The sequence below is a fragment of the Cricetulus griseus genome, chromosome 5 (assembly GCF_003668045.3).
Source record: "Cricetulus griseus strain 17A/GY chromosome 5, alternate assembly CriGri-PICRH-1.0, whole genome shotgun sequence".
NCBI lineage: Eukaryota > Metazoa > Chordata > Mammalia > Rodentia > Cricetidae > Cricetulus > Cricetulus griseus.
In genome coordinates, this window is record NC_048598.1 from 119976362 (window position 1) to 119991072 (window position 14711).

Sequence of the window (14711 nt, forward strand, 5' to 3'; positions counted from 1 at the left end):
CAGGCTATCAGCAAGAATGTCCCCCAGGGGTATCATGTCAGCTGGGACAGATGGAGCCCTACCAGCCTGGCTTAGAGGGCAGATGGTACTCTGCTGCCCTTATTTCACTCCTAAACCCAGAGAGGCTGAGTCACTGCTCTGAAGTCACACAGGCTGAAAGATCTTTCACACTCCTCACACTCCTTTATTATTTTTGTTTATGTGTATATGTATATCACTTGTATGTGTGGGGGTGTCTGTGAGACCAGAAGAGGGAGTCAGATCCCTGGAGCTGGAGTTATAGGCAGTTTTTTGTGAAAAAAAAAAAAAAACTGATACAGGTGTCAGGAATCAAATTTAAGTCATTCTGGGAGAGCAGCAAGTGTTCTTAACCACTGAGCTGTCTCCATAGCCTCCATGCCCTGTATTTGCAGCTTGGGTGCAGGAGGCACCCTCACCCCCAAACACATCCAGCTCTGTCTTCTAGCTAAAACAAACTCTCTCCCATCCAGCCTTGGGATGCTAAAGACAGGAGAACCCTAGACCAGAGTCTAATCGTTGCATCTCATCCCAGCTTTGGCTACAACTTCCACCATGACCAGCTAGGTCTCCTTACCCTCTGAGGACCCAAGCTTCCTTCCACAGCAGAAGACAAGCCTTTCAAGGCCAGGCCTGCTGCTACCCAGGCCCAAGACACAGCTCCTAGTCTTAGGCAGGGCCTCACCTCTCCCCAGGGCTCCACGCTCCAGGCTGCACAGCGCTGCAGGTTACAAGCCTGTCTGGCAGGGGGCTTCCCAGGTAAACCAGCACACTGGGATTCTTCAGTAGCTTCCTGGCCACCAGCCCCATCTGAGGATATGCAGTAGACAGGACGAGACTGGAATCCACCCCCACAGGAGACTGAGCAGGGTGTCCACGGTCCTACCTTCCAACTGACAGAAAATGGAAACTGATAAGACTGGCACAAGAGGCTGCAGCTCCCCAATGCAGAGTGTGCTGAGGGCCCACCCCACTGCCCCTCAAGAACTTTGTGGAGAGACCACCAGCCAGGCCCTCCTAGGCATTCCCTATGGCTCACTGGCCCCTGAGGGGCCTTCATTGTATAATAGGCAGCCTGGCTGCTGCCTTTCAGCTCTGCTTTTCTCCTTCTCACTGGGTCCTGGCATCCCAGTCAGACCCCATCCCTTGCCATCCTGTGTGGAGGCATCTCCAGAAAGGCTCTGCCCCTTGTATGTGGAGAAGCCCTGCCTGGCTGGGGGTACATGGAACAAAGGAAAGGGAAGCCCCAAACACACCATGCAAAGCCAAGCCCACCACCGTCTCACCAGGCCAGGAGGGTGAGGATACCGACACCAGCCCTCCAGGAACCCCCTGGCCCACAGATTACCTGTTCCCACACACATGCTGGGCCCCAGAATGGTGCCACGCTCCCGGCCGGTGCAGGAAAGAGATCCTTTGTACACGAACAAAGGCATTTGCCAAAGTCTACTGGCCCTTTGACCTAATTCCTGTCTCAACCTCTAAGCATCTGTTTGAGCCCCCTGATGCCTCAATACAGGGACCTTCTGGCACTGTCCCCAATACTTCCTGCTCCCAGCCTAGGCAATCTTGATACCATGAGAACTGTCCTGGGCCTCGTGCTCAGGCCCATTCACTGCCACCCTCAGTGATAGTTGCCACCCTATGTGAAGATCCCTGCCCCCCAAATTCTTTGGCCTATGCCTAAAACAGTTTAGGGACTCCTCTCCATTCCCACCCAATTTTTTGGGCTCCGCCATAGGTGCAAGGGGCTGGCAAGGCCTCACCGCTTGGACTTTGGGCAAGGATGAGGATTGCAGGAACGTCGGTGTGCTGGCCGAGGCTGGTGTTGGCACATGTGGTCTGGGTAGGCCTCATTGTCAAAGGTGCAGAATACCAGGCGAGACTGGTGGCCTGTTGGGAGCAGAGCCACACGGATCTGGCTAGTGGACCGGTACTAATAAACTCGCTAGTCAGGCATTCTTCCAGACCTTCCCCACAGCTCACCCTAAGTCCCATGTGTCTTTCTGTGACAGGTGCCGCCATCATAACCAACTTACAGAAGAGTAAAGGGAGGCTCAAGGAGTCTTAGGTGTGAGTGACAGACCATGATCTTTATGCTTCAGGCCTGGCCTCCAACCACAGTGGGCATCTCATCCTAGGAGGTCTCCCTTATCCTAGAAAAGCTTGAAGCCCTTCATGGGGACAGCTAACTTTTTCAACACATGGAACTGTCCCTCCCTGGTAATGCTGCCTTGAGAACAGGACTATAACTTGCCAGCCCGTGTCATCTATTTGTCCTCCCCCAGACCCCAGTGCTCACCTCCCCCACACTCAGCGCTGCAGTCACTCCAGGAGCCATGGCTCCAGCTGAAGCCTTGGCTGGGGTCATTCAATGGCAGGTAGTACTCGTAGTGCACACCGGGGTTGGGCTCCTGGCTGATGAGCTGCAGAGAGTCTTGGCTTAAGTCCCCATGCCTGGCTCATGATAGCCTGGGCAGCCCACATGTACAGGGGCACGCCCCCTCCCCCTGCCCGCCGTGGCCCACTCACCTCGATGACCAGGGGCTCTGAGGTGGGGCCCCGTGCATGGAGCTGCTCAGGGGCTAGGTCCCCCTCCATACCCCGTTCGTACTGTAGGACCGTGCTGGCCACCGGCAGAGCCTGGGATGCCTCAATGGTCCAGTGCCCATTGAGATAGTACTCTCCACGGACGCTCTTCACGGCTGTGGAGACCCAGCCTGTCAGGGGATGTGGGGTAGCCAGTTGCCTCCCTGAGCCCCAGGCTGCCCAGCTCCAAACCATCTCTCACCCAGGAAATTCCTGCTAGCTGCAGCTTCTGCAATGCGAATACTGGTGGCCCCAGCAGGAATGATGAAGATTTGGTTGTAGCCTGAATGGGACAAGATTCCAGTGAGGAGCGTTGGTTTGGAACTGGTGGGACTTCTTGGGGAGAGTGCTTTTGGCGGAGGAACTAGCTTTACAGAGGTGGGGGTGGGGCTGGGAGTAAGCTCTAGACACTGGGACATCTTAGGAGGAAAAAGAAACAGCATGGGGAGGGATGAGAGCAGGCACCCAGTGTCCACAGTGTGAGATTAGACTGCACAAAAGGGGTTGAGGACCCCAACCAAGGTGAGCACAGGAGGAGAGTCATGTGAGAGGTATAGCCTCTGCCTTGCAGTCACATGACCCAAGTGCCAAGGGATCACTTGGCCTCAAGCCTTCCTTGGTCAGAGAAGGTGACAGGCAAACCAAGGCAGGCAACAGACCCCTTCAGAGTCCCCTGTGTGGCCCCCACCTCTGCTGAGATCGTTGGCATCAAAGGTTCCTGTGACAGGGTAGCAGGCTGAGCCGTCACCCCCACACTGCAGACACTTGTCCTCCTCCTTGGTGGAGTCTAACTTATGATCACAGCCAACAACCTGCAGGGAGGGGTAAGGAAATGAAGGCAAGATGAGAGAGAAGAGACATGGACATGGTTCCAATGTCCCAGGAAACACAGAAGGAAACAGAGTGACCGACATCCACTCATCTGTTCAGGCCCATACGACTCCTGCTAGCCACTCCCAGGCTCCCCTCTGGAGGCCATGTCTCTCCCAGTTTAGATGAAACTCCATAAACATGGGTTTGGGCATGCCAGAGGGGGGTTGTTCCCCTCCTCTCCTCAGAGAATGACTCAGGTGAACCCAGGCTAACGGGTCATAGAGCTGGGACTCCTGGGAGCCCACAGGCTGGTGTGGTATCGGCTTGGATACCATGTTGTTGCAGGCTCATGAGAAGAGCCTACATGAGCCTGAAGCCGACTCAGGGGAGAAGAAGGCAAGAAATGGAGAGAGGAATTTAGCATCTTTCCATCACCTATAGCCATCCCTTCACATTTGATTGGGTTTGGTTAAAGACAGCTTTAGCCATCTAGAGAATTTCTTTCATGAGGTTAGTGCTCTCAGGGGCAAAGTTGAGGTAGTCAGAGAACATCTGTAATGACTGCATTGCATTCTGGGAGCTAATGACTTATGAAGCCACCAAGCTCCTGACAGCCACTTGGTCGTGCTGGTGCTAGAAGACACCAGCCATAACAATCCCCAGCCAGCTTGGGGGGTGGGGGGAAGGAACGGGACAGGACTATAACTCACTCGGCAGATGCCATCCACACAGATGTCCCGCTTGCCAGGCTCGCAGAGTGTCCCGTCCACCACGGTCTCCCTGTGTTTATAGTAGAAGTTCTCCCCCTTGGGAATGCAGTTCAGTTCACACTTGTTTGGGGCTGGGTAGGCAAGAGGAAAAAGCTGACATCTTGACCCAAAAAGTGGTGGTTTGAACGAAAAATGTCCCCATAGGCTCATGTATTTGAGCACCTGGCCCCCAGTTGTCAGTGCTGCTCAGGGCTGTGAAACTTGGAGGTAGCATATCACTGGGGATGGGCTTCGAAAGCACAGAGCCTCTTCCCACTTCCAGTTTATTTTTGTGTGTGGTTGAAATACGATCAGCCTGATTCCCACTCCAGCCACCAGTCATTATGGACTCTCCCTCTGGAATCAGAAGCCCAAATAAACTCCTTTTACAAGCTACCTTTCACCACGTTTTTCGACAGCAACAAAAAAATAACTAATGCCAGAACATCTGTTGGGGGCAAAAAGGGACAGCACATGGTCCTCTAAGAACCCCCAAGGGACACGTGGACAACAGCCAGAAGTGCACTCTTGCCAGGAGAGAAGGCACAGAATCCCATCCCCCTCTCCCAGGGAGAAGGGACATTCTCTGGGAATTGATTTGTATCTTGGGGGACCAAGTCAAACAGCAACCTCTATAAACCTCCATTCTTTATTTTACTGCTTTGTTTTTGAGACAGGGTTTTTCTCTGTGTAGCCCCGGCCATCCTGGAACTTGCTCTGTAGACCAGGCTGACCTCAAACTCAGAGATCTGCCTACCTCTGCCTCCTGAGTGCTGGGATTAAAGGCATATACCACCACTGCCCAGAAATTTTGTTGCTTTATTTTAAGGTGAGGTCTCTACCCCAGGCCAGTCTTAAGGGATGGGCATGGTGGTGCACACCTTTGATCCCAGCAAGCAGTCTCTGAGTTGGAAGCCAGCCTGGTCTATGTAGTAAGTTCCAGGACAGCCAGAACTACATAGCAAGACTCTGCCCTCCCACCCACCCCCAAAATAAATCACAAACCAGGCTGGCCTTAAATTCCCTGTATGGCTGAATGACCTCAAATAACCCTAAAGTGCTAACAAGATCATATAGAGTCTACGAGACAGCCAGGGCCTATAATCTTTCAATATTAAATATAATATATATATATTATATATATATATATATATATATATATCAGCTGGGCAGGTGAGTTTGAGCCCACCTTAGTCTACAAAGCAAGTTCCAGGACAGGCTGCAAAGCTACACAGAGAAACCCTGTCTTGAAATCCCTCCCAACAAAAGATTAACTATTTGTTTACATGTGTGCATACATGTACATATGAATGCAGGTGCCACAGAGGCCATAAGGGGGTTGGGGGCTTGGGATTCCCTGGAACAGGAGTTACAGGTGGTTGTGAGCCACCTAACATGGGTGCTGGGAACCAAACTCGGGTCCTCTGAAGAGCAAGCATTTAACTACTGACCCATCTTTCCACCCCCCCCATATCATCATCATCATCACTATTATTAGCCGGTGTGAGTGTGTGTGTGTGTGTGTGTGTGAGTGTGAGTGTGTGAGACTGTGTGTGTGTGAGTGTGTGAGAGTGTGTGTGTGTGTGTGTGAGAGAGTGTGTGTAAGTGTGTGTGAGAGAGAGTGTGTGAGTGTGTGTGGTGAGTGTGTGAGAGTGTGTGAGTGTGTGTGTGAGTGTGAGAGAATATGTGTGAGAGAGTGTGTGTGTGAGAGAGTTGTGTGAGTGTGTGTGTGAGAGTGTGTGTGTGTGTGTGTGTGTGAGTGTGTGTGAATGTGTGACAGTATGCCATGTGATGGTAGGTGGCCAGAAGAGGGACTGCCTGACATGGGTGATGGGAATCGAACTCTCTGGGAGAGTGGCCAGTGCTCTTAACTGCTGAGCCACCTCTCCAGTCCCATGTAAAAGTTATTTTTAACATATGCCTCAGGAGTATTGCATGCCAAAGGGCCCCGGGGGTTATTTCTCTGGCCATGATGACTCCAGGACCACGGGGGTGGGGGGTGGGGGGGAGCAATGTTTAGTGTTGGAAATCAGTGTGCAAGATCTCTGTGGATCATTTGCAGAGAAAAGCAATGCCCCGACTTTTCCCGAGGCTTGGTTCTTTTTTTTTTTTTTTTTTTTAAGATTTATTTATTTATCATGTATACAGTTCGTGCCAGAAGAGGGCACCAGATCACATTACAGATGGTTGTGAGCCACCATGTGGTTGCTGAGAATTGAACTCAGGACCTCTGGAAGAGCAGCCGGTGCTCTTAACCATCTCTCCAGCCATCTCTCCAGCCCCTGAGGCTTGATTCTTTACCTTTATTTTTAGGCTGGGTATCACCAAGCAGACCAGGCTGGCTCCTGGAATTCAACATGTAGCCCAGGCTAGCCTTAAACTCCCGACACAAGCACTGAGATTGCAGGTATGCACCACCACACTACCTGTTTTGTTTTGTTTTTAAGGTGAGGTTCTGCTAGGGTCTTGTATGCGCTAGGCACACACTCTACCAAGGAGTCAAAACCCTAGCTCCTAAGACGTCATCTGGCTATTCCAAAATTATTTAGACTCATACACAGTGGTGTTCTTTTCCTGAACCTCATGCAGAACTCCCCATGCAGGTCTGAAAAGATGGACACAGTTGTCCCAAGCGCTTTCCTGCCTTTGGCACTGTTGGCCCCAAGCAGCACCACCCCTCCAGGGGGCCCCCTCATTCCACACCTCTGCAACAGTGGGGAAGCCTCAGAACTGAATAAGCCAGGTGGGAGACAGGCACAACGGAGCTTCGATTTTGAAAACGCGTATGGAGGAGAAAAGGCCAGAAAGAGCTTGCAACACGCCTGTTTTTGGGTTAACGTGGGCGCGCTAAGGACTAGGTCATTATCTAAGCAGCAAGGCATCTTTGAGGGGCGATAAGAACTTTCAGTGTGCTGCTTTGATGCATGACTCGGAATGGAGCTGCGCCCGCAGAGCCAGCGGAGCAGGGTGACGCGCTTACCCGCATAGTAGGGCAGCCACCGGTAGCGCCGGCCCTGGAAATCGGTGCCATCGAACTCTGCGCACTGCTCGGCCCGGAAGTCCCGCACGCCATCTGGGCAGTTCTGCGTGGGATCGTGGGTGCCAGCGTGGTTACTGGGGAGTTGCCATTCTGCCCTATCCACTCTCAGTGTCCTGGAGCCCTGGGGTCCTGCGCCTCTGTCCCATCCTCCCACCCCGTCCCAAGTGCCTGGCGGGGCGGGGAGCAAACTGAGGGTGTAGCTTGGAGGTGGGGCGGTGGGGGGCGGTGAGGGGCGGCGCCCACTCAGGCTTTACCTCGGTGTGGCAGGTGCGGTGGCTGCGCGCAGGGCCCACGCAGTTGGCGCCTCCATCTCTCCTATGGGGCGAGAGCACTGAGGAGACTCCAACATCCCCACCCGTTCCTGGGCTCTCCTGGCCTCTCCACCTGGTGCCCTGATGGGTGAGGCTGGACCAGAGTCCAAGGCAAGGTGAGGAGGGGGTACACTCGGAACCAAATCCATTGGGTGGGTGTAACCAGACCATGTTTGCACTGTCTTAGGCTCACTGTCCCTGACCTGACTCCATAAGGCCCTTGAACTTTACATACTATAACCCCTACCTGTGAGTTCAATCTGCATAAATAAATACTCCATAAATAATCCAGGATGTTTGGAGTTTGGGTTTGTTTGTTTTGTTTTGTGAGACAAAGTCCCAGGTTGACTCTGTAGCTGAGGATGACCTTGAACTTCTTGACCATCCTGCCTCCACTTTCTTTCCTGTTTCTCAGGAAACAGTTCACAAACCCACCAGTAGGAGGCGCCTCATTACCATTCCTTCGTATCTGACCCTACACACCCACCCCAATCAGAGCCCATGGGAAAACAGTGCACCTAGTAAATTCTAAAGTCACTCGTCGGGGAAGGGTCCTCTCTGCTCGACAAAGAAGTCGAGGCAAAGGAAACACAGCAACTAGGAACTGCGGGCTGACGTTCATTGATGGGGATGCGACAGACATGCCTAACCTGATGGCACTGTCTGCCCAGACATGAACTGCTCTGTCCCAGTCATTAGAGTGCTCAGAGTGAGTAACAATTTACTCAGGTCCCCCGTGATGACTAAAGAAACTAATATGGAGCCAGGCATCCCTTAAGGACCGTTGACCTTTTGCCCTGGAATACCTGGGCATTCCAGTGGCCTGCAGGTGAAGTAAGAATAGGATAATGGGCGGTGAGGAATTAAACTGCCTGTCCTTCTGTAAAACCCCCTACGGTTATGGGAAAGGGGTGAGATGGTCTTTTTGTTAGTACACAGCGGAAAGTCAGAAACAACTGAGGGAAGTGCCCAGCTGTGGATTCCATGGATGGTTGTGGTGCGCACCTTCCTAAAACCTCTGGTGCGCACCTTCCTGACCGTCTACCTTAAAACCAAGTTCTAAGGCTGTCGCCCTTGTGCCGGCAGAAAGAAAAATTCATTTAATCTAAATTTGAATTGAGTCTAAGTCTCTGGTTTCTCCCAGTGGATTCAAACGCCACAACACATTAACTCTGCAAATGAAGCCCCATCCCACCCCACCCCCATGCGCCAGGCGCCACAGGCTTAGGGCAGAGGAAGTAGACATGGCTCAGCTCCTCTCGATCTAGGCTGAGTGTTGGAATCCGAGATGAGAACATGGGAAATACTTGTTTTCCTAAACGCACCATCACTCTTCCACAATGAATCTGTCACATAATGAATGGCCCTGACGACAGCCTCCCAACCAGCAGCCAACCAGCCCTCACTTGCCCTCTTTTAAGCTGTTGGCAGGCCATAGACCTCCCGTCCCTACCTCTGGGAGTAGCAGGGGCGCTCCCGGAAACTTATGCCTCCTCCACAGGTCCGGCTGCAGGGGCTCCACTCGCCCCAGGCGCCCCAGGTGTCACTCTGGCGCCTCACATTTTGAGCCTGTAAAAGACATGCTCTGGCTGTGACTCACCATCAACCCCCCTACACACACACACACACACACACACACACACACACACACACACACACACACACACACACACACACACACACACACACACACGGGACTTGAACCCGGAGCTCTCCCTGCAGAGATGCTCTCCAGCCTGTTCAAAGAGTCTGGGGGCTTCCAGTACTGCCTTTTTAGGACACAGAAGTACCACCGGATACTCCAAAATGTTCATTGCAACTTAACCTTCGTCTTAAGGAGTGGGAGAGCCAGCCTAGGTGTGACTGAGCTGGGAAGAGCCTGCAGTTCCAGGGGCCTTGGGGGAGGGGCCTTGCAGCCAGTGCAGGCATTTGTGGGTTGATTACAATGTGGTAGAAGGGACCCTGAAGAAAAACGGGAAGGAACCTAGGACAAGGGTACCTCCATGCATTGCACTGGGCACTACTCAGCTGTGGTCTACTCATCTAGCATGGTAGTCGTGTGTTCTGGGCGTCTGCCAGAACACATGAGGTGGGGAGGGCGTGGTGGGGAGGAGAGGGTGTGGCCAGGAAGAGGCTATCTCCCCTGACTACACTATGCTGTGACAAGTGCAGAGCTTGGCTTGGTGTCCCTTGGAATGGAGCCTATGGATCAGCAGGCCCATCCTTTTCAAAAGAGATCTCTAAGGGATGGGACAGATCATGGCAAGTCTTCAGGTAGGTGGACCTTGGTCTGTTCAGAGAGTATAACCAAGACAGGATGGAACTTATGTGGGCTTCCCTGGAGAAAAGCCACTCCAAGTCTAGTTGTGTCTCTTCTTCTCTGGATGCGAGCTCACTTCCAGAAACTTCTATTGTTTCGACCTATTAAACTAGAACTTAGGGTAGGTTAGGGTGGGACTATAATATCCGGGTTCATCAGAGGCAAAGACTCCTAAGGGTCCCCTGGCCCCTATCAAAGAACCTGAAAGCTTGATTTCTTGTTCAGTGCCTAGTTTCCTGTAGCTTACTGGCCCCATCCCTAAGTTCTTATCCATGGCACATAAAACACAAGTGTTGGGCAGTAGTCTCTAGTACTCTGTGGAGAGATAGTGTGAATGGGCGTTTGTCTTCCTCTTCCTCGTCACTCCTTTCTTTTGGAAAACATGATGTAATGGCTAGAGCAGGAACAGCCGTTTAGACTGGGAAGTGAGTTGGAATATAGGCCTCAAGCTATATTCCTCATATATATTATATATATATGAGGACTTTGTGAAATGAAAACAGCCCTGAACTTCTGATCCTTGAGTGCTTACATGAGAGGTAGAAGAGTTAGACCTAATCTGCCTTGATGAAATTACACAATGGGCTATTCGGTGGTGGCGCACGCCTTTAATCCCAGCATAGGCAGAGGCAATCTGATCTCTGAGTTTGAGGCCAGCCTGGTCTACAGACCAGGACAGGCTCCAAAGTTACACAGAGAAACCCTGTCTCAACAAACAAACAAAAGAAATTACACAATGGAAATTCACTATGGATGTGACACCTTGCAACCAGCATCCTATGGCCTCATGGTACACATATTCTGTCATCTAACCCTCATAGCCTAAAAGTCCCAAGGAACAAGCCAGAAAGGGCATGGCACCATATACTATAGAACTCAGCACTCATCCTCAGGTTGTGTCCCCACCTGCCTGGGGGAGCAGGCAGCCAAATGAGACACTGGATCCTAAGGAGCTGGACAAGGGTACAGAGAGGCACTGTAAACATGTCCCATGTGCTGAAAGGGCACTTTATTTTGAGGTGTCACCACAGGAACCTTTAGGAAATTTAACTCCCATTATTTAGAAAGAGGTCAAGTGTGAACAAAGAAAAACAAGCCCTTCCCCAACTTGGAGCCTCACAGCTAGCCATTCCGAGGTGAGCAGGGAAGTCTGCAGATGTCTAACACCAAATACCTATTACCCTTGTTTTTATAGACCACGATTCAGAAGCAGAGCAAACCGCATCAAACTTGCTAACCACACACAGAGCCAAGCACAGGCCAGCCAGACCAAAGGTCTTGCCTCTCATTGTAAATCATCCACTCCTCCAGTTCTAGCTAGAACAGAACCTCCAGGCTTTCCAAACCACCAAACCAAATGCTCAGGTATTCTGGCAACAAAATGTAAACTGGTTTTATTCGGCTTGAGTTTCTGTTTTGAAGGGGAGAGCTACTTACTGTGTAGTAGGTGTTGTGGTAACTTTCCAGGCAGGGATTCTGGCCTGGCATGTGACCCGCAAGCCTTGCTGCCATGTGGTAAATACTAGGATGTGGTCCCTGTGGGTCTGTTGCCCTCACTTGCCTGTCTAGTGTTGACCCTGCCCAGGGTCTGGTTTGGATACTTGTCTAGGCCCCTTGGTGCAACAGTCCCCAGAAATCCAGCTCTTCTGGAGGCAAAGTGGAGACAACTCATGTGTCCACAGAGTCGGGGATGCTCTGGCCAAGGAGGCATTCTAGGATGGCTGAACTAGGGCCACACTCCTGCTAGGTGCCTTTACAGACATTTCTTTCTTCCCCAGACCAGCACCTGTAGGAAAAGGTCTCCTACTGGTGCAGGGGTAAACCCTGGTCTGTACGATACTGAACCACACTCCCTGAACCTTTCCACACACATATCAGGTCATGAGCAGTGTGAGCACATTTTGTTCTTTGTAATTATCTAAACTCCAAGCTGTGTGGTGGTACAAAGCCAGGAGCTGGTGTGGCCCAGCCCCATCCTGGGCCTGTTACCGCCTGCCTCAAGCTGCTTCTCTCAGCTCCCCACCCTCCTGCCTCCAGCTCCAACTCCAGGCTCAGGAGTCCCCTTTCCTGCCTGCTGTGCACCAGGACGTGTGGGAAGAAGAATGAGACATTGGCCAGGCAGAGGGACTCACAGAGCGCCTTTAACTATTCATCTGGTCATTCTGTCTAGTCAGCCCTGATAGGAACCCTGGGGTGGTCAGGACCCATGGTGGATCCTGCCACAGCAGAGGGAGCTGAGCTGGGAGTCTGGACCATACCTCTCCACCACACAGAGGTCAGGGAAAGACCTCAACCTCATCTTGGCCTTTCACACTGGAGGCAGATGGCCACTCAGCCACACCACGGAAGAAGGGACCTTATAGGATCCAGCGTACTTTGTAATCACTGATTCATCTGTAAGACAATCTGTGGTGTGGTGTGGACATTAGATTCGTGGGATTTGGGTGGTCAGTGTATGGCTTGGGGAATGGGTTGGAGTCAAGCAGCTATTGTGTATGGAGTGGCTCTAGGGCTCTGGGATTTCACCCTGGGGTTTTGATGTAGTCATGGAGACCCCCAGGGGGAGGGGCTTCACCTGCACAGCAGCTAAGTCACCAGCACGAGCCAGAACCCCAGTGAGGTTCTGTAGAGGGCTATAGGCTGGCGCAGGTGGCGTGTGGAAAGGGAATGAGGGAGAGGCTTCGGTCCACCAACTGCCTGGCATGCCTATGTGTTAAACAATGAGCTTTTGGGGGGCTGGCTAGTGTCTACCACTGACACCCATCCTGCCCGCCTTCCTCACTCTCCGCCCATATTACCACAAAGGCGGCACTGCCCCCTTCCCTTCCCAAGGCAGCCATCCTAGCCCTCTGAGTCTTTCTCATTTGGGCCTTCTTGGGGGATGGGCAGGGCTGTGGTCTCCCTGGTGCAGAGATTTCAGGGTAGAATGGGAGTCTCTGTGCTCTCTGTTCTGCCCAACACCCAGCTCTGCAGGTCCTCTGCCCCCAAGGGTCCCCGTCTATCCTTAGGACTCCAGTCTCTTGAGCTTCCTCATTCAACAGCAACATGATCACCCCTCGGCTTCCAGAACCCACACTCTACATTTGCACTAACCTGATAGCCACAACCACCTGTAGCTCAAATTAAGCTCAGATCAGCATGAAAAGCCCCTGTGTTGTGCTAGCCACATTTCAAATGTGTAATAGACACATGGACCTTGCAGTGGCCCACTGAACTTCAGAGAGAGAGAGAGAGAGGGAACATCCCAGCCTTCAGGCAGGATCATAGTGGGCTGGTCCCAGCGGCATACCTACGGGTCTTTTCTCTTTTAAAGGGAGGAGCCGCAGTAAGTGTTTGTGGTGTCAGCCAGGCCCAGGACTGTACCGATTCCTGCAGACTGCCCCTTTAAGAAACTAAGCACCCCAGCCAGATGTCCATGGTGCCCTGGTTTGTGAAGGAGCTGGAGCACTGCAAGCTCAACTCTCCTATATCTAGTCTTCCCCAGACCCTGCCCTACCTATCTCTTACCCCTCCCCCACGGCTCCCAAAGGAGCTTCCCAGGGCCCCATGGGGCCCCGCACTCACCCAAGACCCTGGAGTGGAGACCAGCAACAGGAGAATGAACAGCTGCATCTCTGCCTGCAGGAGAAGTCACGGGTTAGAGCCAGAGGGGCCACCACAGCTGCCCAAAGTGGTGACTCCTGCTATGTGGGTGGGATGTTCCTCCCACGGAGACCCGGTCTGCTGGGAGCACCACGGTGACAACATGTCACGCAACTTACACACAAGGGAGAGGAGGCTTGGTTGGCAGCAGGCAGAAACACAGGAACAACTTGTTTTGTTATTCCAGAGGAGTAAGAATGGTTAAAAAATATTGCTGTGTTGTTGATCTAAGTGAGATGGGAATCAAAGTAACCAGACCGTTAAACTCAGTAAGAAATTAAAAGGCCATTTCATCCCGTTTAAAAACAACTAATAAAAATAGATTTGCTGTCAGTTTTCATCACCCAAAATAAGGGTGTGTGCAGGAGTGTGAAGATCAGAGGTTGATCCTGGGTGTCTTCCTCAGCTGCTCTCCACTATATGTTTTGAGACGGTGTCTCTCTCTGAACTCCAGCTCAGCTTTTTCTGCTAGGCTGACTGGCCAATGGGCTTGAGGGATCCGCCTCCCCTGCCCTCCCCCCAGGCTGAGGGTTACAGAGCATGCTTTACCCAAGTCGTAGGGATCTGGATTCAGGTCTGCCGGCTTGCACAGCAAGCACTTCACTGACAAGGCCATCTTCCCAGCCTCACCAGAAAATATGTTCCCGGAAAACTGTGTCTGAGGGTAGCTTAAAAATTCAATTGCAGGGCTGCAGACATGGCTCAGCAGTTCAGAGCACTGGCTATTCTTCCAGAGGACTCTGGTTCAATTCCCAGCATCCACAGGGCAGCTCACAACCATCCATAACTCCAGTTCCAGAGGATTCAACACCCTCACACAAACATACATGCAGACAAAACACCAACGCTCATTAAAAAAAAAAAATTCAATTGCAGCCTGACGGTGGTCTACAGAGCTAGCTCTACATAGAACCAATCAAAAAATAAATAATTGCTTATCCAGGTGTGGTATAGGGTGGGTACCTTGTAGTCCTAGCCACTGGGAGGCTGAGGCAAGAAAGAATACTACTAGAGCCCAGGACTTCAAGGCCAGTCTAGGCAAAAAAGCCCACTCCAAATTCAACTGCTTTGGGGACACAGATCATGCTTAACTATGCTGAGACCCTTATTTGGATCCCCAGCACCCACCATGTTCCGTCTCCCCCCTTTCCCTCCCGCCTCTCCTCCTATTCCCCCTCCCTACATACACAGTTTTCCATTTTAAACCTAAGCCAACCTAGGAAAGCTTC

The 14711-nt window shown here is 51.9% G+C and overlaps 1 protein-coding gene across 1 annotated transcript in view; it reads right to left on the reverse strand.

Annotated features, from left to right (window-relative positions):
- Positions 1-13919, reverse strand: part of Papln (papilin, proteoglycan like sulfated glycoprotein) — a 34348-nt gene extending 20429 nt beyond the window's left edge. Inside the window, exons 1-13 of the mRNA XM_035445866.1 lie at positions 13602-13919; positions 13405-13458; positions 8974-9089; positions 7464-7524; positions 7150-7252; positions 4131-4261; positions 3296-3419; positions 2810-2890; positions 2551-2723; positions 2321-2444; positions 1785-1911; positions 1367-1432; positions 704-911 (exon numbers count right to left, since the gene is read on the reverse strand). Coding sequence (XP_035301757.1) covers positions 704-911; positions 1367-1432; positions 1785-1911; positions 2321-2444; positions 2551-2723; positions 2810-2890; positions 3296-3419; positions 4131-4261; positions 7150-7252; positions 7464-7524; positions 8974-9089; positions 13405-13452 — 1362 coding nt within the window. The 5' untranslated portion in view covers positions 13453-13458; positions 13602-13919. The remainder of the gene's footprint in view (positions 1-703; positions 912-1366; positions 1433-1784; positions 1912-2320; positions 2445-2550; positions 2724-2809; positions 2891-3295; positions 3420-4130; positions 4262-7149; positions 7253-7463; positions 7525-8973; positions 9090-13404; positions 13459-13601) is intronic.
- Positions 13920-14711: the final 792 nt, after the last annotated feature.